This window comes from Heptranchias perlo, unplaced genomic scaffold (genome assembly GCF_035084215.1).
Source record: "Heptranchias perlo isolate sHepPer1 unplaced genomic scaffold, sHepPer1.hap1 HAP1_SCAFFOLD_463, whole genome shotgun sequence".
In the NCBI taxonomy this organism is placed as follows: domain Eukaryota; kingdom Metazoa; phylum Chordata; class Chondrichthyes; order Hexanchiformes; family Hexanchidae; genus Heptranchias; species Heptranchias perlo.
This window is the reverse complement of record NW_027139477.1, coordinates 9,941-30,855: the sequence shown is the minus strand read 5'-3', so window position 1 is coordinate 30,855 and position 20,915 is coordinate 9,941. Positions and strand designations below refer to the sequence as shown.

The window sequence follows — 20,915 nt, the reverse complement described above, 5'->3', positions numbered from 1 at the left end:
ATATAAATTGATTATTTCTCCAGTGAAATGCAGTGAGTGGGGGATAGTTACATAATATAAATTGATTATTTCTCCAGTAAAATGCAGTGAGTGGGGCATAGTTACATAATATAAATTGATTATTTCTCCAGTAAAATGCAGTGAGTGGGGGATAGTTACATAATATAAATTGATTATTTCTCCAGTAAAATGCAGTGAGTGGGGGATAGTTACATAATATAAATTGATTATTTCTCCAGTAAAATGCAGTGAGTGGGGGATAGTTACAGAATATAAATTGATTATTTTTCCAGTAAAATGCAGTGAGCGGAGTGCACACCCACCACGGGTGGCCTCATAAACTGAGGACAATCAGTTTTTCTTTCCTTGGTTCGAGTTTTATGCAATCTGGGGATTTAGTTCAGTGGTCGAGCGCATGTTTTGCATGTGTTGAGGTCCTGGGTTCAACTCCCAGCGTCTTCCTCAATAGTTTTTCACCAGAATTACCCACGGAAAGTTGAATGACGCTTTTTGAGCTCAGCGAGTTCCAACTTCTGAGGCTCCACAAGCATTAAATTGTCCCGGAGCGGGACTTCATCTCTCGGTCCCCTCAACAGCTCAACTCAAAGCAGCCGCCGACTGAGGGGAATGTGTGACGGTGCAATATCGAGCGAGCAGTCCCAGCTCTTGTTCCTGTTTGACGCTCTGTCATTCTTCCATCTCACTTTATGATTCAGAGGTTCGATTTCAGCCTTGTCACTGACCATTAGCGATTGGGTTTTTTTATTTCCACAGACTTTTTTTTGGAAAGTTCAAAGTAAAGAGGAGCAGAAACCCCGTGAACTGAAGCAGAGGTTGAACATTGTGAACACGCGGGACCGCTGGGCATCTCGATGTCCTGGAGAGACGGAGCAGAAAGCTCACGGCTTCACTTCTAAAGTGTCTGCTTGTTTATTTCTCAGGTACCTTTTGCCCCGTGGGGATGTAGCTCAGTGGAAGAGCGCATGCTTTGCATGTATGAGGTCCCGGGTTCAATCCCCGGCATCTCCAAACAAGTTACATTTCAAATTTTGTATTCAACTGTGAGAATATCATCTGAGACTCGCCTCACATTTACACACAAGGAGAGACAAGAGTTTCTTCACCTCGCGAAAAACCGAACGCTCCGCACAGAATATAATTCAATGGGAGAGCGCCCACGGTGTTTCAATGGCTCCCATCTCATGGTTGATCAGCTTGCCCAGTGATCGATTATTTCCAGTTTCACAGATTGGGGGGAAGCAGCGGACCGGCGTTCCGACCACAAAGAGGGAAGAATAGTCTGGATGTTGGGAGCTTCTTCTTTTCCCAGAGAGTACTGAGCATCTGGAATGTATTCCCGGCTGGTGCGGTGGGTGCTGACTCTCTCTGGTGCGGTGCGTGCTGACCCTCTCCGGTGCGGTGGGTGCTGACTCCGGTGCGGTGGGCGCTGACTCTCTCCGGTGCGGTGGGCGCTGACTCTCTCCGGTGCGGTGGGCGCTGACTCTCTCCGGTGCGGTGGGTGCCGACTCTCTCCGGTGCGCTGGGCGCCGACTCTCTCTGGTGCGGTGGGCGCTGACCCTCTCTGGTGCGGTGGGCGCTGACCCTCTCTGGTGCGGTGGGCGCTGACCCTCTCTGGTGCGGTGGGCGCTGACTCTCTCTGGTGCGGTGGGTGCTGACTCTCTCTGGTGCGGTGGGTGCTGACCCTCTCTGGTGCGGTGGGTGCTGACCCTCTCTGGTGCGGTGGGTGCTGACTCTCTCTGGTGCGGTGGGTGCTGACCCTCTCTGGTGCGGTGGGTGCTGACCCTCTCTGGTGCGCTGGGTGCTGACTCTCTCTGGTGCGGTGGGTGCCGACTCTGGTGCGGTGGGTGCTGACTCTCTCTGGTGCGGTGGGTGCTGACTCTGACTCTCTCTGGTGCGGTGGGTGCTGACTCTCTCTGGTGCGGTGGGTGCCGACTCTGGTGCGGTGGGTGCTGACTCTCTCTGGTGCGGTGGGTGCTGACTCTGACTCTCTCTGGTGCGGTGAGTGCTGACTCTCTCTGGTGCGGTGAGTGCTGACTCTCTCTGGTGCGGTGAGTGCTGACTCTCTCTGGTGCGGTGGGTGCTGAATCTGACTCTCTCTGGTGCGGTAAGTGCTGACTCTCTCTGGTGCGGTGGGTGCTGACTCTCTCTGGTGCGGTGGGTGCTGACTCTGACTCTCTCTGGTGCGGTGAGTGCTGACTCTCTCTGGTGCGGTGAGTGCTGACTCTCTCTGGTGCGGTGGGTGCTGACCCTCTCTGGTGCGGTGGGTGCTGACTCTCTCTCCGCCTTCTCGAGGGATCTGGACTGGTTCTTGACTGGGGCAGAGATTGCATCATATTTTTTTTATTCGTTCACGGGATGTGGGCGTCGCTGGCGAGGCCAGCATTTATTGCCCATCCCTAATTTCCCTCGAGAAGGAAGGTGAGTGGTTTTACAGTTAACCAATGCATGGTCAGTGTGATCCACTGGACTCGATTCGATAGCCTGAGGGAGTAGGGGAGGAATTTCCCAGAATTTCCCCTCCTTATTGGCCCTGGATTTTTTTCTGGTTTGTAACCGCTCCCAGGAGATTCCATGTTCCCGGCGGGTGGGGCTGGTGGTGTGTAGGAAGTGTCCAGTCACGATGCTCCAGGTATGTGGGGCAGGATTGATGAACCAGCTGGTCTTTTCCTGCCCGTCATGTCCGTCTGTAACCCCAGATCGTCAAGGTGTTTTTAGTGAAGTGATCTTTAAACACAAACCCTCACCTGGGACAAGTCCTGCGTCCGTCCATAGTGAAATGAGACTCAATGCTGTCTGTGCCTCACCTTGTCCTCCTCCTTTTACATTATTGTATTGTCCGTTTGGTTAAGATGAAAATACAAATTATCCGCTCTGGGCTCCTCCAGTCTCTCTGTGTTTCTCTCTCCTGCTAAACTGACTGACTGTCAGATAATAGTAACTGGTGTCGTCTCCATCCCGTTCTCAACACCCAGACACGAATAGTGACTGAATAAATTCAACGCTCACAGACAGTCCAGTGTCAGACAGTTACAGACGGTTTCTCTCCACCTTTCCTTACAGGACAGGCGAATGATGAATGCCCCGTCAGACCGGTTGATATACAGTAAAAGGGACACCAATAGCACCGGAGGTCTGTTCACAGACACAGAATCAGTCTTTCCCTTTCTATCAGTGTGTCTATATTACGCTCAGTAACAGTATCCCGCCTCCTTGTACAGCACTGGGGAGAGAGAAAGACAGACAGACAGAGAGAGACACACAGACAAACAGACACAGTATCAGTCTCACACTTCCCATCAGTGTATCCGTTTCACACTCAGTAACAATATTCCACCTTCATGTACAGCGCTAGAGAGAGATAAAAACAGACAGGCACAGTATCAGAATTACACTTCCTATCAGTGTCTCTGTATCACTCTCAGTAACAGTATCCCACCATCATATGCTGTTCAAAAGAGAGAGAGAGAGAAACTGACCTGTAATGTCCCGTTTTCACCCAGTAACAAATTGGAAAATATTCCATCCCAATTTCTATTCCAAGATGGAGTGACAGAAGATGCAGTCTCATCTCTCACTGATATTATTTCAGAGACAGACACATTATTAATCCCACTCTCAGGGACAGTGTCACACATTTAACCCTCTCTTGCATGTTGTCCCCTCTGCAATCTTGCAGCTCAGGGCCGTTCTGTATTACTCTCAGTGACCGAGAGTTTCACTCCGATTGAAATAAACTGGGACTGTTGCTGCCTGATATTAATCCTACACGGTCCCAGCAAATACACCGACTCCCACTTTCCTCCCCCGTTTCTCCAGGATTGGTTTGAGGAATCCTCCCTCCAGTTTCGGAGTCAAACGTTACTTTATCAGTCAGGGAGCCAAGAATGAACAGAACCCATTGGCTCATTCCACAGCCGCTCACTTTATCTCTGAAAGACTCTTTCCCATCAAAAGAGCCCGAGAGAAACAGCAGGGATGGAAACCTCGAGTTTAATAGTTGGAGATTGTAAAGTCAGTCTGGATTCCAGCGTTAGGCACTGGTGGAATCCCATCTGTTTCCCATTCTGGTGCCTGTTCCTGCACTGCCTGTGGAGCCCATTCCCTCTGACCTTTCCCCCAGACCCACTTCCTTTGCTCAGACAGGCGGGAATGGAGAGATCACGGCCCCCGGGGGAAGGGAGCAAAGAGCAGCCTCGTTACAGCAGCTCATCGCTCCGGGACCGTGTCCGCAGATGGGCTCAGAGATCGGCATTGAGTCCGGGGGAAGGGCAGGGGGAGTCCGGGGGCTGTTTGTAAGAGGCGGAGTGGATCAGGAACTGGTCCCGGAACATGGAGTGAGAGGGGGGGAAGGGAGAGGTCATTCTCGGGCTGTGTGTGGACAGGGTGTGTCCAGGGGAAGGGAGAGAGAATGGGAAGAACCTGCTATTAAAACCATTGCTGCTTTCACTCCCCAAACCAGGAGTGAATGGTCCTGGTTTAGTTCCAGTCTCACCCTGTTTATTGTTATTGGACAGTGAAGAGTGGGAACAGAGCCGGACAGTAAGGATGTGGGGAGTTATACAAAGAGCATCTATTGCAGGCATCAGGTGAGAAGTGTGAAGGACACAATTTAAACAGCGGCTGTTTATTTTCGGTTGAACGGTTAGTCCCATGGGAGAGGGGATTAGAAACCTGACCTGGACAAAGGTCCCTGCCCCATCGGGTAGTCCCATTCATGGATCAGTGCAGGGGTTGGGTTGTGTCTGGATGTCACGAAATTGTTGGAAAACAGCCCAACACACCTGGTGTGCAGAAGCTGAGTGCTGCAGTGGAGTCAGACACTGACACTGTTTGTATCACTGGTTTTCATTTGTGGATATTCAAAATGATCATTAGCAGAGATATTAAACCGTTTCTTGAGTTACAAGAGATCATTTTTCTTTCCACAGGCGAATCCTTGAATGATCCAGAATGAATGTGATGTTTCCTCCACCCGAGGCACAAGGAGGAGTGCAGCCAGCTCCTTCTCACACACAGGAGGTACATTATCACCCACAGAGCACAGAGACACAGACAGGTCATCTGTTCCACAGTCTCAGACAGTAGAAGTAGTCAGTCCCACACTGATCCCAAGTTCCAGAGACACAATTTCAATCCAACATTCAAACAGAGCGGGTGAGGCAGACACTGTTCCATTTGCCCCGAACTCTGTCCCGCTGACAGGTAGATACAAAAATCCCAGTCCAAAATCACACTCTCAGATTGAAAGGCACTGTGTCAATCTCACAATAGGGCAACATAGCTACGAATTAAATACCAGAGAGAAATCACACATGGTATCCGATTGAAAGGGACAGAATGAATCCCAATAATGTACCCGAGATTCCAATTGAATACTAGCCCAGAACTCTCTCACACATGACTTTAATACATGCAATATCCATTCGAAAAGTGTACCATTTGCTACAAATTGCATACAAATCCAAACCTCATGTACAGTATCGATTGAGAAATACTGAAAGATAGTAAACCTGAGAAACAAATTGGATTCCAGTTCAGAATGCACTCGTAGAATGAAATTTAAAGATCGAGTATCAATTCTATTAGTGCAGACTGAGATACACATTATATACCAGTCCAAAAATCTCATACAATATTAGGCTGAAAGATACAGTATCAATTCCATTTCTACAGACTGATCTACACATTACAAACCAATTCAAAAATGTTCCCTTATCCGTTTGAAAGATTCATTATCATCCACAATAGTACTCACAGAGATACAGATTTAATACCAAAAAGCACACAAATTATCTGATTAAAACCTCCAACATTAAATCCTAAAGTTCGTCCATATTTACAAATTAAATAAGGAGTAAAACTCTTCAAACATTAAGATATTAAAGCTAAAGTATTGAACGCAATAATGTAATCTGAAAGAATAATTACGTACAGACACAGAATGAATCCAACACTCAGATACAGAAGGAATCCCAAACTCACATACAGTACTAGAGACTGACAGACACAGAGTTAATCCCACACTCTCATCAAGTACCAGGGACTGATAGGTACAGTATGAATCCCACATTAACATGCAGTATGAGTAACTGCACATTTAGGATGAATTCAACTCCCACATACAGTACTGGGGACTGTATATACAGAATGAGTCCCACACTCACATGGAGAAACAGAGACTGACAGATACCGAAAGAATCCCACACTAACACACAGTATGAGAGACTGCCTATAAAGAATGAATCACAAACTCTCACACACAATGCTGACAAGATACAGAATCAATCCCAAGTTCACACACAGTATCAGTGAGTGACAGATACAGAATGAATCCCACACTCACACACAGTACCAGAGACTGAGAGATACAGAATGAATCCCACTAAACTATCAGGGAATAAGCACAGACCAGGGATCAGGGCCTTTACCCAGTAAACTATCAGAGAATCAGCACAGACCAGGGATCAGGGCCTTTACCCAGTAAACTATCAGGGAATCAGCACAGACCAGGGATCAGGGCCTTTCACCTGTCGGAGAGAACATTGTATCACAGATCGCTTGTGATAAACCTACACATTCTGATTTACAGCCGTGCATAACAGATGTTTGTAGCTGCGATGGCCGAGTGGTTAAGGCGTTGGACTCGAAATCCACTGGGGTTTTCCTGCGTACGTTCGAATCCTCCTCGCAGCGCTACTTCTTAAAGGTTTGTTTACTGCTCAAATAACGATGAACTGGAGTTGACGAACCGCATTCCCTCTCTCAGAGAGACTCTCCAGCGCGGCTCATGCTTTTAATTCGGAGCCCAATGGTCTCTTGCAAAATTGCAAGACACGTGAAGGAATCTCTCCCAAGCTCCATCTTAAATTCTGCCCGTTCGCAGAACTTGACATTGATCCTATTTCTTCCTGTACTTTGATCCCACCTTGTCTCTGTCTCTCTGTGTTTTTCCCTCATGGACTTCTCAGGCTTCGTTGAACGGCCACGGATGATCGAACCTGGAACACCGGCAGTGAAGGGTAAAGATGGAAAGACTGAGACGGTGGGAGAAGCAAAGGTGCAACCCAGCTGATGAATTCGTAACTAATGTCCACACATTTATGTCTCTTCACCCTCACAGTGAAAAATCAGCAATTTGAGTCCAGTCCACTTATGGTAGAGTGGATAATATGCAGATGTTGAGACCGACAATCGAACCGTTGCCGTGGTGATGAAAGCTCCGAATCCTAAACACTGAACCACAAGGAAACGCTGAAAATTCTTTGCTGTGAACAAGCAGACCAACGCGGCCTTTCCCACTCGCCCCTTTGTAATTCAGGTCATTTTCGTGTCAGACAAGCTGCTCGCACAAAATGGCATTTTCTGTTCGAACTACTATCGGGACAGAAGGTGATGTTCAGGCAATGACAGCACCAAGTGCAAGTCGGCATGGACATGGAATGGAAAGTGAGGGAAAATACTCCCACAAGCTGCTGATGGACATGTTTCCATTTCCAAAATTCACGCATCGAATCAATGCAGCTGCTGGGAAAACTGCAAGGCAACGCAGGTCTATCGGGCATCGTTTGAAGCAACTGGCAGTTTAAAGTGTCATCTCCTGCTGCTCCTGTGGGGAGTGAGGGAGAGACACTGTCGGTATCTGCCGACAGTTTGATTTTGTACAAAACTGTACAGAGAAAGAGCAAATATAGCGGGGCTGTGAGATATTCTATATTATTCATATTTGACCAGAGGAATATCCGCAGTCAGAAGCTGAAAAGAAGGGAAGAGATAAGAGGCCTGAGAATAAACACAGAGCTGAATGAATCACGGAAGAGTGAAAGAAAAATAAATGTTATCAGTTCCACTTTATCTCGTGCTCAATCCTGGGAGCTCCCCGATGGACTGGTGGTTAAAATTCAGTGCTCCCATCACCGCGTGGTTCCATTCCCAGTCAGAGAATTAACTTTAACAAGAGTTATGAACTTAATAAATAATTACATGAAGCTAATTAAACCCTGTTCGTAGTTGAATGACTGTTTTGATCACCATTAATCAACCAATAACGTTCTGTTTCAGACTGAAGGAGATGCCGACATGGTTACCGAGAGACAGACAGACAAAACTTTAATAAGATTTTTGTGCTTTGCATGTGATGAAATTTCATCATTTTACAGACTGGATCTTAAGAGTGCGATTAAAAGCTCAGTGCAGCCGTTGTTAAATTTAACATTAACAGGCAATTGTCGCCGTTTATCACAGGAACGCCCGAACCGGTTCTCCGATGAAGATGAAAGTAACGCAACGAGGAACATCTGATACGACACGAAAGGCATCGGGCTATGACAAAAATCCCCACCGTTTTGCTTTTCCAAAATAAAGGGTGTGACATTTATTCTCTGAAAATAGAAACAGTCTGGTCTCACTCACTACAGTAATCTCTCTGTCACAGTGAACCAGCTCTCCTACTGCGAGTGTGACCTCCCTTCGGGCCTTTCGGGGGCTTGTCTCAAGATGAATTGTGATTTCCGTGAAGCCAATGTTCCATTCCTTTATATGATTCATGTGCCTGATTTCCGACCGCAGGGTAAATGGTGGAATATCAGCCCTGCTCAGCCGGCAATGATCACGGTACATTTTCTTGCAGACAAAACACACATTGAAACCCTGGAATTTTGATACGATGAATCCTGAGGAAAAATAAAATAAGGACTCGAATCATCAAACTTTTGCGCCAACCGATTGCGCCACCGAGTCAGGTGGAAAAATCATCCGCTAAATCAGTAATTCACTGAGCTAAACCTTGAGGCTGCAGTGACCAATATAACAGCTGTCTACTGTCAGTTTACTTTTACAAAATCAAGAGTTGGAGCTTGCAGGAGTGAAAATCCAACAAGCCGGTCTTCACTCTTAAAGCAGCAACTGTGAAGTTAAGAGAAACGTGCCGGAGAAATACTCGATTTCAGCGCGGTGACACTGGGCCAGAGTAAAGTTCAGTTAATATGATCGCCGAGTGGCCAGAGGGTGGATTTGGAATTCCTGAGCGACCGCACTGTGAATTTTCCAGATCTGCTTGGAGCACCAATCCCTTCAATTCATCACTTACAGGGACAATTCGATTCTCGGTTTCTTTTCCCTGAGCTTGGCGAGATCTTAAAAATTGAAAGCGACCAATATCAGAGCTAACCTCGTCACCGACATGCTCACAGATACAGAGCGGCCACACTCTGCTTCAGTGAGATGAAAGCCCAGAGCGGTTTCAAGGTCGAATGCAATGAAAGTGCAGGTCATTGAGGTGCCTTTAAATTCCTGATTCTTTGAACTGAACTTCTTCCGAAAGTGCTTGAGATTCAGGTGGAGTGATTTGGGGATTTATTTTTCTCTTTGCAAAGTTTGAACCGCACGTCAAGATCAAAAGTCTAGGGTTAAATTAGGGATTCTCCAGGGTATGAACCTCGAATCGAGAATTATACCCCGAACTCAACGAGCCCAGAAACAAGAACGTGTTACGGACACATTCTATGAGAGGGCTGTCTGTATAATGAAAAGGCATTTTTGAAGAGACTTCCTGATCAGTTCCGTGTTGGCTCCTGAACAAAACACAAACACCATACTGTGCGTTTTTCCTTCCAAAATTCACTGAACACCATGAATTAAACAAAGGCACCGCTGGGAGTTTGAACCCAGGACCTCTTGTTTCCTGGACAAGTGCTTTAACCAACTGAGCCACAGAGCCAAGTCATGGGATCATTTCCCACCTCCTCTCATTAATATCTATCAGCTACACGTCACATTCTGTTGTGGGCTCAGACTGTTTGATCTTTGTCTGTTTCACTTGCCAGTTTCCCTGTGAATCCCGATACTGACTGCGTTTCAAGCTGTGTTTATCTTTCTGTGTCCATCAGTGCTTTGATACACAAATGAATATTTGTGCTTGTGTTTGTTACTTTAAATAAATTAGGGATGGACAATTCTCGCTCTGACACTGAAGAACTAATTGAGCAAATTTCACAGTGAAGAGTTGTTTATTGTGGTGCTGAAATGAAAAAAAAATTGTAAAAGGTGCAAAGAGGGAAAACGAGAAAAACTTGTGAGTGAAATTAAGGACAACTTTCAAGGTTTTTACACGTATATTAAGAGAAAGAAGGGTGACGAAGAGTAATGTGGGCCCTTAAAGATGGATAGGGGTGATATTGTAATTGAAATTCAAGAAATGGCAGACTTGCTAAATACTCACAGAAAATCATGAGGATAATGTACCAGAGGCACGAGGAAAACTGAAAATAAATCAAGGGGATTCAGTGTAAGTAAAATAATGGTATTGGAGAAAATAATTAGATTAAGATAGACAAATCTCCAGGGCCTGATGGTGACCATCCCAGGGGACTAAGGGGAATAGGTGAGGAAATTGTACATGCTTTAGTCATGATCGTTCAAAACTCTCTTGATTCAGGAATTGTTCCATGGATTGAAAAAATTGCCAATGTCATTCCGTTTTATACGAAGGGTAGGAGAGATAAAGCAGGAAATTATAGACCTATTAGTCTGACGTCTGTTGTGGGGAAGTTACCAGTATCTGTTATTAGGGAAAGAATGACTGAGCACTTGGATAAACCTGAATTGATCAGAGAGAGCCAGCATGGATTTGTAAAGTGTAAGTCAAGTCTAACAAAACTAGTTGACCTTTTTGAAGATGTAACTAATGTGGTAAATAATGGAGTGTCTGTGGGGGTTATGTGTATATTGACTTCCAGAGGCATTCGATAAGGTTTAACATCAGAGACTGTTAACAGAAATGAGAACATGTGGAATTCAAAGCAACCCATTGACATGGGGAGGGAGTTGATTTGGAGTTGGGGACAGAGAGGAGGGTTAATAGGTATGTACTCAAATTGACAGGATTTGATTAGTGGTGTCCCCCAGGGATCTGCATAAATGAGGCAGATAAAGGAACAGAGAGCGGTATATCCAGGTTTGTCGACGACACCAAGTTTGGCGCAGTGAGTAGTGTGGATGGGAGCATAAAGTTATAAAAGGAAATTGATAGATTCAGTGAGTTGGTAAAACTGTGTCAGATGGAGCTTACATAGAATTACATCGAATGTACATCACAGAAACAGGCAATTCGGCCCAACTAGACTATACTGCAGACGAGCCTCCTCCAACCCCTCTTCATCTAACCCGATGAGCAAACCTGAATATTCCTTTCTCCTCCATGTGTTTATCCAGCTTCACCGTAAATGCATCCATGCGATTCGCCTTAACTACTCCTTGTGGGAGTGAGCTGCACATTCTAACGACTCTCTGGATAAATATGTTTCTCTTGAATGCCAGATTGGATTTATTGATGACTATTATATTCATGGCCCTACGTTTTGACGTCCCCACTCCCAAAAGTACAAACACCTTATCGACATCTGACCGATCAAACCGTTGCATAATCTTAAAGTCCTGTATCAGGTCACCCTCAGCCTTCTCTTTTCTATACAAAAGAGCCCCAGAGTGTTCAAAGTTTCAATCTGGGGAAGTGTGAGGCCATCCACTTTGGCCCGAAGCAAGATAAATCAGAGTATTTTCAAAATGGTGAGAAGCCAGGAACTGTGGGTGAGCAGAGATACTTCGGGAAATCACGAAGAGTTGGCAGACAGGTGCAAAAAATAATTAAAATGGCTAATGGAATGTCGGCCTTTATCTCAAGGGAACTGGAATTCAAAAGGGTGGAATTTATGTTACAATTCTATAAACTCTGTTGAGGCCACATTTAGAGCACGGCATTCAGTCCTGGGCACCAGACCTCAGGAAGGATATATTGGCCTTGCAGGAGGTGCAGCGCAGAAAGACCAGAATGATACCGGGGCTAAAATGGTTACATTATGAGGACAGGTTGCGTGGACAAGGTTTGTATTTCCTCGTGTACAGAGGATTAAGTGGTGATGTAATTCAGGTGTTGAAGGTGATTCAATGATCCAATGGTGGGTGTGTGAGTTGGTGCTGAATCGGTCCCCTTCAGTGAAGAGAGGGTCAGCGGGCGCCTGACAGACACGGCTCGGAACGGGACTCGCTTCTCTCCGGCGGCAGCGGCTGGTTTAGAGAGATCTCTCTGTCTGCTGCTGTTACTCCGCCTCCCGCACTCTGGGAGAACCGCGGAGCTCGGTCCTCATTTTTCTCTTCTGGATCCGGCTCCATCCGTTTACTGTTGACGGGAGTGCGTCTGATACCAAGTCAGTCAGAAGCGGGTGCAAATCACAACATAGGCACAGGCCCAAGGACTGGGGACTGGTTTGATATTGGGTCCTTTTTAAGGGACCGGCTGTAGAATGTTTGTATAATAATAATGATCAGAATTAACTTTGATACAATGAAGTTTTTTGCAGTTATTTCCCATTTCCACCCTCACCAGTTTTATACAGTAACAGGTAACAATGTTTGAGGGATGTGATGTCCAGTGTTGGTGGAATCAGTGTAATTTAACTTGATACATTGAAGAATCTCTTGTCTATCCCAGGCTCTTACCTTAGGTTTAGACCCTCACCTAGTTTAAAATTGGTCACTCACTGATATAAATAAACCAGTAACAACCCCGAAACCTCAGCGGGGACATTTGTTCCGATACTTCGTGACGGTCCCAATTTCCTCGGAAATTCTCAATCAGCAAATCCCAGAGGCTGTTTCGGGTTTGACAAACTGTGAGATTGTTTTAAAAGCCGGAAAGAGGGAAAAACTGGTGGTTGATATGAAGTGTTATACATTATCTCTTTCTGTTTCAGATTTACAATTTCTCTTTGTGTGTTACTGACAGGAGAGGCTATAACGGAGCCCAGTGACTGGGTAACGAGCTGCACTGAGTCATTGGCCTGTGTTACAGACCGGCTCGTTGGACCTGCTCATTTCGTGAACTCGCTGGTGTCTCAGCACGTGTGATGACTGAGTGAATCTCTTCCCACACACTGAGCAGGTGAACGGCCTCTCCCCAGTGTGAACTCGCTGGTGTGTCAGCAGGTTGGATGACTGAGTGAATCTCTTCCTACACACGGTGCAGATGAACGGCCTCTCCCCAGTGTGAACTCGCTGGTGTGTCAGAAGCTCAGATGACCGAGTGAATCCCTTCCCACACACAGAGCAGATGAACGGCCTCTCCCCAGTGTGGGTGCGTTGGTGTTTCAGCAGTTCAATTTTGCTTTTAAACCTCTTCTCACAGTCAGAACATTTAAAAGGTCTCTCATTAGTGTGAACTGGCTGGTGTGTCAGGAGGTGAGATGACCGAGTGAATCCCTTCCCACACACAGAGCAGATGAACGGTCTCTCCCCAGTGTGAGTGCGTTGGTGTGTCAGCAGATTACTTTTGCTTTTAAACCTCTTCTCACAGTCAGAACATTTAAAAGGCCTCTCCCCAGTGTGAACTCGCTGGTGTGTCAGAAGCTCAGATGACTGAGTGAATCCCTTCCCACACACAGAGCAGATGAACGGTCTCTCCCCAGTGTGAGTGCGTTGGTGTGTCAGCAGATTACTTTTGCTTTTAAACCTCTTCTCACAGTCAGAACATTTAAAAGATCTCTCATCAGAGTGAACTCGCTGGTGTGTCTGGAGGCTGGATGACCGAGTGTATCCGTTCCCACACACGGAGCAGGTGAACGGCCTCTCCCCTGTGTGAACTCGCTGGTGTGTCAGGAGGACGGATGACTGAGTGAATCCCTTCCCACACACGGAGCAGGTGAACGGGCTCTCCCCAGTGTGAACTCGCTGGTGTGTCAGCAGGGTGGATGACTGAGTGAATCCCTTCCCACACACGGAGCAGGAGAATGGCCTCTCCCCAGTGTGGGTACATTGGTGTGTCAGCAGATTCCTTTTGCATTTAAACCTTTTCTCACAGTCAGAACATTTAAAAGGCCTCTCCCCAGTGTGAACTCGCTGGTGTGTCTGGAGGCTGGATGAAATAGTGAATCCCTTCCCACACACGGAGCAGGTGAACGGCCTCTCCCCAGTGTGGGTACGTTGGTGTATCAGCAGATTAATTTTGCTTTTAAACCTCATCTCACAGTCAGAACATTTAAAAGGTCTCTCATCAGAGTGAACTCGCTGGTGTGTCAGCAGGGTGGATGACTGAGCGAATCCCTTCCCACACACGGAGCAGGTGAACGGCCTCTCCCCAGTGTGAGTGCGTTGGTGTATCAGCAGATTAATTTTGCTTTTAAACCTCATCTCACAGTCAGAACATTTAAAAGGTCTCTCATCAGAGTGAACTCGCTGGTGTGTCAGCAGGGTGGATGACTGAGCGAATCCCTTCCCACACACGGAGCAGGTGAACGGCCTCTCCCCGGTGTGACTGTGTCGATGAGTTTCCAGCTCTGAAGGGGAATTGAATCCCTTCCCACAGTCCCCACATTTCCACGGTTTCTCCATGGTCCGGGTGTCCTTGTGTCTCTCCAGGTTGGACGATCAGTTGAAACCTCGTCCACACACAGAACACGTGTACGGTTTCTCCCCGCTGTGAATGGTGCGATGTTTTTTCAGGCTGTGTAACTGGTTAAAGCTCTTTCCACAGTCAGTGCACTGGAACACTCTCACTCGGGTGTGTGTGTCTCGGTGCTTTTCCACTCACACTGATGTTTGAAATCTTCTCCCACGGATAGAACAGACAAACATTTCTCCTTCCACATTCAAAGGCCGATGATATTCAGGTCCTGATGAATCGAGTGACTCTGTCAGATCTTGACGTGATCTTTGGTTTGAGTTTCCCTCTGCAAATCCTCCCCTGTAAAAGGAGTTTATAAAAGTTATCACTGTAATTACAGGATAGAAATTCAGATCAGATAGCTCTACTTTCTATGGAACATTATTTCCTCTCTCATTCCTCAAAGCTGTAAATCCCCGTCCCACACACTCTCCCTGTGCTGAAATCCAAACCCATCGCATCATCTTTCAGTGGCCCGAAACCATGAGTGAAAGGGTGAGAGAGTGAGTGAGTGTGAGAGAGTGAGTGAGTGTGAGAGCAGCAGTGGGCTCGGTGTGGAGAATGAAGTGGGGCAGGTGGAGCATGTTTCAGTGGGGCAGCAATGATCATAATCTCATTAGGTTTAGAACAGTTATGGAAAAGGACAGGGGACAGTCAAATGTGAAAATTCTTAACTGGAGGAGGGCTAATTCCAGTGAGTTAAAAAGGGATCTTGTCCAGGTGGATTGGAATCAAAAATTGTCAGGCAGAACAGTAATTGAACAGTGGGAGGCCTTCAAGGAGGAGTGGGTTTGGGTACAGAGTAGACAGATTCCCACGAGGAGGAAAGGAACAGCATCCAAAGCTAGAGCTCCCTGGATGACTGAAGATATCGAGATCACCATTTCTCCTTCATTGACAGACGCTCCCTGACCGATCCCCATTTCTCCTTCATTGACAGACGCTCCCTGACCGATCAACATTTCTCCTTCATTTACAGACGCTCCCCGACCCATTACAATTTCTCCTTCATTTACAGACGCTCCCTGACCAATCACAATTTCTCCTTCATTTACAGACGCTCCCTGACCGATCCCCATTTCTCCTTCATTTACAGACGCTCCCTGACCGATCACCATTTCTCCATCATTTACAGACGCTCCCTGACCGATCCCCATTTCTCCTTCATTTACAGACGCTCCCTGACCGATCCCCATTTCTCCTTCATTTACAGACGCTCCCTGACCGATCCCCATTTCTCCTTCATTTACAGACGCTCCCTGACCGATCCCCATTTCCCCTTCATTTCCCGGCGGGTAGTGAGGGGGGGATAATGTTCACTGTTTTATATTCGGGTCTGGGGCCGCACTCGGGGTTTGTAAAGCCTGAGCCTGGGCCTGAGCCCGGACCCGGGCCCCGGGGTTTATTGAGCCTCTTGCTCCGATCCTCTGACCTGCACCGAACGCGCTCCTCCCGCAGCCTCGACTGGCCGCGCATGCTCAGGACACACTGACCGATAATGAGTCACTACTGCGCCTGCGTGCTGGGCTCCATTGATTCAGATAGGGCACAATCTGAACCGCGCTGCATGCTGGGTGATGCAGCCGCCATTGATGCTCTTAATATCAGGCCGAAAAACAAAAACATTGGAAGCAGATAATTCAAGTGTTTAATTTATTTTCTAAATAATTCAATCGTTCAATTCATTTCATAAATAATTGAATAGTTCAATTCATTAAATAATCAATTGTTTAATTTATTACATAAACAATTAGTGTTTCATTTATCATAGAAATAATTCAATGAATTATTTATAATAAATGAAACACTTGATTATTTATATAATAAATGAAACACTTGATTATTTATATAATAAATGAAACACTTGATTATTTATATAATAAATGAAACACTTGATTATTTATATAATAAATAACGTTTTGAAATTCTTCATTCAATAAATTAAATAATGGAATATTAATATGATTAAATAAACACTTGAATCTTTGTATGATAAGTTAAACCTGTGAATTAATTATATAATTTAAACACGACCTCTTTATATAATAATTTTAACACTTGGATTATTTATATAATAAATTAAACAATTGATTTTTTATATAATAAATTAGACATGCATTATTATATAATAAATTAAACTATTGAATTATTTGGATACTTAATTTATTATGAAAATAATTCAATAGTTTAATTTAACAACTGACGTAGTTATGTAAGAAATTAAACAATTGATTATTTATATAATGAATTAAACTATTGAATTATTTATATAATAAATGAAACAGTTGAATTATTTAGATAATAAATGAAACAGTTGAATTATTTAAATAGTAAATTAAACAAATGAAGTATTTACGTAATAAATTATACACTTGAATGCTTCATATAATAAATTAAACACTTGTTTATTTGTATAATAAATTCACAAATTGAATTATTTATACAATAAATTAAACAACGGAGCTATTTATTTCGTAAATTATACACTTCAATTATTATATAATTAAACTACTGAATTATTTATCAAATATATCAATTTAATTATTCATATAATAAATTAAACAATTCAATAATTTACATAAAAATTAAACACTTGAATTATTTATAAAATATTAAACAATTGAACTATTTACATAATAAATTTAGCTATTGAATTTTTTATACAATAAATTAAACTCTTGGTTATTTACAGAATAAATTAATCAATCAAATAATTTAAACTATTGAATTCTCTTTATAATAAATGAAACATTTGAAGTATTCATATAATAAATTAAACACTTGAAAACAATTTAATTATTGATATAATAAAATAAGCAATTCATTATTTATTTAATGAATTAAACTATTGAGTTATTTATATTACATTTTAAACTTTTCAATTATTTATATAATAAATGAAGCCAGCTTGGACAAAATGGAGGCAAGCGCAGAGTCCGTCTTGGACAAAATGGCGGCAGGCGCGGCCACCATCTTGGAAAAAATGGCAGCAAGCACGGCCGCCATCTTGGGCAAAATGGCGGCAAGCGCGGCCACAATCTTGGAAAAAATGGCCGCCGCCGCCATCTTGTCACATGGCGGCAAGCGGCCGACAGAGTGTCCCCAGTGATCCCGCAGTGACCCCAGAATGTCCCAGTGACCCCAGAGTGATGCCGGGGTCCCAGAGTGCACCCAGTCAGCCCAGAGTGAGGCCAGGGTGCAGCCGGGGATCCCAGAGCGATGCCAGAGCGGCGGCCTTTGCGTTTGGGCCACCACAACAACCACCACCACAACTGTACTGTACGTGTACAGCACACGGTGGGTAAAAGGGAACGATTCACTCCTGTCTGGTAATCCGTGTCTGGGACTCACTGGCCCTGTGAAATGTTGAATTTTGCTCACAATATGGTGTGTTTGGATTAATGGGGGACTAGGTTTAACTCCACTGGGCTGGATTGTTTTATAAATCTCTCATTGACTGGGTCTTTCAGACCAGGATGGGAGCTGCTTCTCTCTCTCTGGAAACACCCTGAGGCAGTGAAACACTCTCTGACAAACTGTTCACAGGAACCAACCCATCAGACATGGGGAATAGACAAATACCTGGGACTGGAAATGAGCCTCCCACCAACAGAGCAGAGAGAAGGAGGAAATCATCACACCTTCAAGATCTGGATCTGTTTTGTCTTTGGAGCAGGTTCTGGTTAATTTTACTGCTTTAAAGTGATGTTATGGGACCAGTGAGACTGAGACACACACACACACACACACACACACACACAGACTGTACAGTCAGGAGACACGTGTCCCTTGTCCAGACATTGGGTTTGAATTGAGCTGAGCTGTGCCACAAATGAATATGGGATTAAAATCTCAAATTCCAATCAGTTTGCTCCCGAGCTTCCCCATGTGTCTGTGTGGTTCCATTACAATACAATTTCACATGGGGGCCCAAAATGGCTTCGGAATTAACACGATTTCTTTCTGAGTTGTCAGTGACCTTTTCAAAAATTAAACTTCAAACTCAGAAAACATTTGGAGGCTGTTTTCACATTTGGGCCCTCTGCGTGCTGCAGGACGCTCCCTGAAAGTGCTTTTAATTTCAATTAAGACCCGAGATATGTCACATTGTCAGCCTCTGAATAATAGTTTGATCCACTTTGTGTTATTTCTGAAAAGTTGCACTTGCAATGAACGAAGGGAGGAATTTGGGATCGAACAGATGGTGATATTCTGTCAGACACTCGGTACTGAGGGAGCGCTGCACTGTCAGACGGTCAGTGTGTGTCTCAGTATCAGCTCCTGTACAATGTCCCAGTGATCCTCCAGTGACCCCAGAATGTCCCAGTGATCCCCCAGAGTAACCCAGACATTACTCACGTGGCCCCCATCGGGTCCAGGCTGCGGTGAAGGTCTCAGTCAGTCAGTCCCCAGCGGAGAGAACGATTCTTGGCCCAGGATTCCTCCTCCTCCTTCTCACAAAATGTCTCTTTCTGGATCATCTCCTTGCAGCATTTCATCGAAAAGTTTCCTGAGGAGAGAGAGAGAGGGAATTGATTAAAATACAAAAGCATGGGATTAAAAAGGCACAGCAAGAGCCCAGAACTCCCCCACACCCATTCCCACTCCCAGTTACACCGACAATCCCTCAGCACCAACACTGAGACACAAATCCCGGTTACAAACCAGAGAATCTAAAGAGGGAGAAAAGTTGGGAGAGAGACAGAGAGAGAAATACACTCCGGACAGGCTGGAGGACCCCGGCAGACTGAGAGATTGTCCCCGCCCCTGGGGAGGGTTTGGGACGAGACACACGGCCATCCCCTCCCCCCGGCGAGCTCCCTGCTTCAGCCTTTGAGATATTAGACTGAATCTCAATGGGTCTCCCTCAGGGACCTGTCCATTCTCATGTTAATCCAGGGACAGCCCAGGGCAGGACTGGTTTGACCAGGAGACCTGTCTGCTGGAATGAGCCACATTTCAAGGACCGATTTTACTGATTTGAAACCCTCACAGCCTGTCTCCCCCTCTTCCCTCACCCCAAACTGAGTCCCCCCACCCTCAGCCTGTCTCCCCCTCTCTCCCTCACCCCCAAACCGAGTCCCCCCCACCCTCAGCCTGTCTCCCCCTCTTCCCTCACCCCAAACCGAGTCCCCCCCACCCTCAGCCTGTCTCCCCCTCTTCCCTCACCCCAAACCGAGTCCCCCCCACCCTCAGCCTGTCTCCCCCTCTTCCCTCACCCCAAACCGAGTCCCCCCCACCCTCAGCCTGTCTCCCCCTCTTCCCTCACCCCAAACCGAGTCCCCCCCTCCACCCTCAGCCTGTCTCCCCCTCTTCCCTCACCCCAAACCGAGTCCCCCCACCCTCAGCCTGTCTCCCCCTCTTCCCTCACCCCAAACCGAGTCCCCCCACCCTCAGCCTGTCTCCCCCTCTTCCCTCACCCCAAACCGAGTCTCCCCCACCCTCAGCCTGTCTCCCCCTCTTCCCTCACCCCAAACCGAGTCCCCTCCACCCTCAGCCTGTCTCCCCCTCTTCCCTCACCCCAAACCGAGTCCCCCCCACCCTCAGCCTGTCTCCCCCTCTTCCCTCACCCCAAACCGAGTCCCCCCCACCCTCAGCCTGTCTCCCCCTCTTCCCTCACCCCAAACCGAGTCCCCCCCCACCCTCAGCCTGTCTCCCCCCTCCCCTCGTGACCCAAACACCCCAGGGACCTCCGACACATCCCACCCTGCCCGGCGTCCACATTTAAAGAACTAAAGTTGGGCGGAATCTGCTCCGAATACACAAGGGCTGCAGAGCTGGAATGGCTGCTGTTTCTCAGACAGTGTTTGACCATTTCATTCTCTCTGTGTGTTTACTGTAAAGAGCTGTGGAGGGAGCAGGGAATCCATCTCATTCTCACCTCCCCGGGTCTGGATGGCAAACAGGTTCTGAGCTCAGGGCACAGCACCATTTCAAACACTCAAATCATCCAAAGGTTGAGAAACGAGATTTAACTGACAGGTTTCCAGCCTCTAATTGAAGTTTTAATATAGAAATCATTTTAATAAATAAAAATGCTGCAGAAAGGTGAATAGAGTGAGGGACAGAGAGAGAGAGAGAAAATGATCGGTTTAAATGAGATAGAAAGACAGAGAGAGGGGGGGAGAGAGAGAGAGAGAGAGAGAGAGAAAGAGGGACAGAGAGAGAGAAAATGATCGGTTCGGTCAGACTCTCTCTGTTTAAATGAGATAGAAAAACAGAGAGAGAGGGACGGAGAGAGAGAGGGACGGAGAGAGAGAGGGACGGAGAGAGAGAGGGACGGAGAGAGAGAGGGACGGAGAGAGAGAGGGACGGAGAGAGAGAGGGACGGAGAGAGAGAGGGACGGAGAGAGAGAGGGACGGAGAGAGAGAGGGACGGAGAGAGAGAGGGACGGAGAGAGAGAGGGACGGAGAGAGAGAGGGACGGAGAGAGAGAGGGACGGAGAGAGAGAGGGACGGAGAG

At 46.2% G+C, this 20,915-nt stretch overlaps 1 protein-coding gene and 3 non-coding genes across 5 annotated transcripts; 2 read left to right on the top strand and 2 right to left on the bottom strand.

The window, feature by feature from the left end:
* The first annotated feature begins 957 nt into the window (after positions 1–957).
* Positions 958–1,029, top strand: trnaa-ugc (transfer RNA alanine (anticodon UGC)). The gene has a single exon. It is a non-coding gene; the product is annotated as a tRNA-Ala (tRNA).
* A 5,603-nt stretch (positions 1,030–6,632) lies between these two features.
* trnas-cga (transfer RNA serine (anticodon CGA)) lies at positions 6,633–6,714 on the top strand. Its single transcript has one exon. It is a non-coding gene; the product is annotated as a tRNA-Ser (tRNA).
* Positions 6,715–8,101: 1,387 nt separating this feature from the next.
* LOC137313287 (zinc finger protein 84-like) lies at positions 8,102–20,441 on the bottom strand. Of its 2 annotated transcripts, XM_067979414.1 has the most exons (3): positions 20,334–20,441; positions 18,812–18,962; positions 8,102–14,752 (listed from the first exon to the last, which is right to left on the bottom strand). In XM_067979414.1, exon 3 carries the CDS (start codon positions 14,398–14,400, stop codon positions 12,847–12,849), a length of 1,554 nt encoding a protein of 517 aa, XP_067835515.1. In that variant the 5' UTR covers positions 14,401–14,752; positions 18,812–18,962; positions 20,334–20,441; the 3' UTR covers positions 8,102–12,846. The 2 variants fall into 2 exon arrangements, with proteins under 2 accessions (XP_067835515.1, XP_067835514.1); XM_067979413.1 differs by lacking the exon at positions 20,334–20,441 and having other exon boundaries at positions 18,812–18,998.
* trnap-agg (transfer RNA proline (anticodon AGG)) lies at positions 9,662–9,736 on the bottom strand. The gene has a single exon. It is a non-coding gene; the product is annotated as a tRNA-Pro (tRNA).
* Positions 20,442–20,915: the final 474 nt, after the last annotated feature.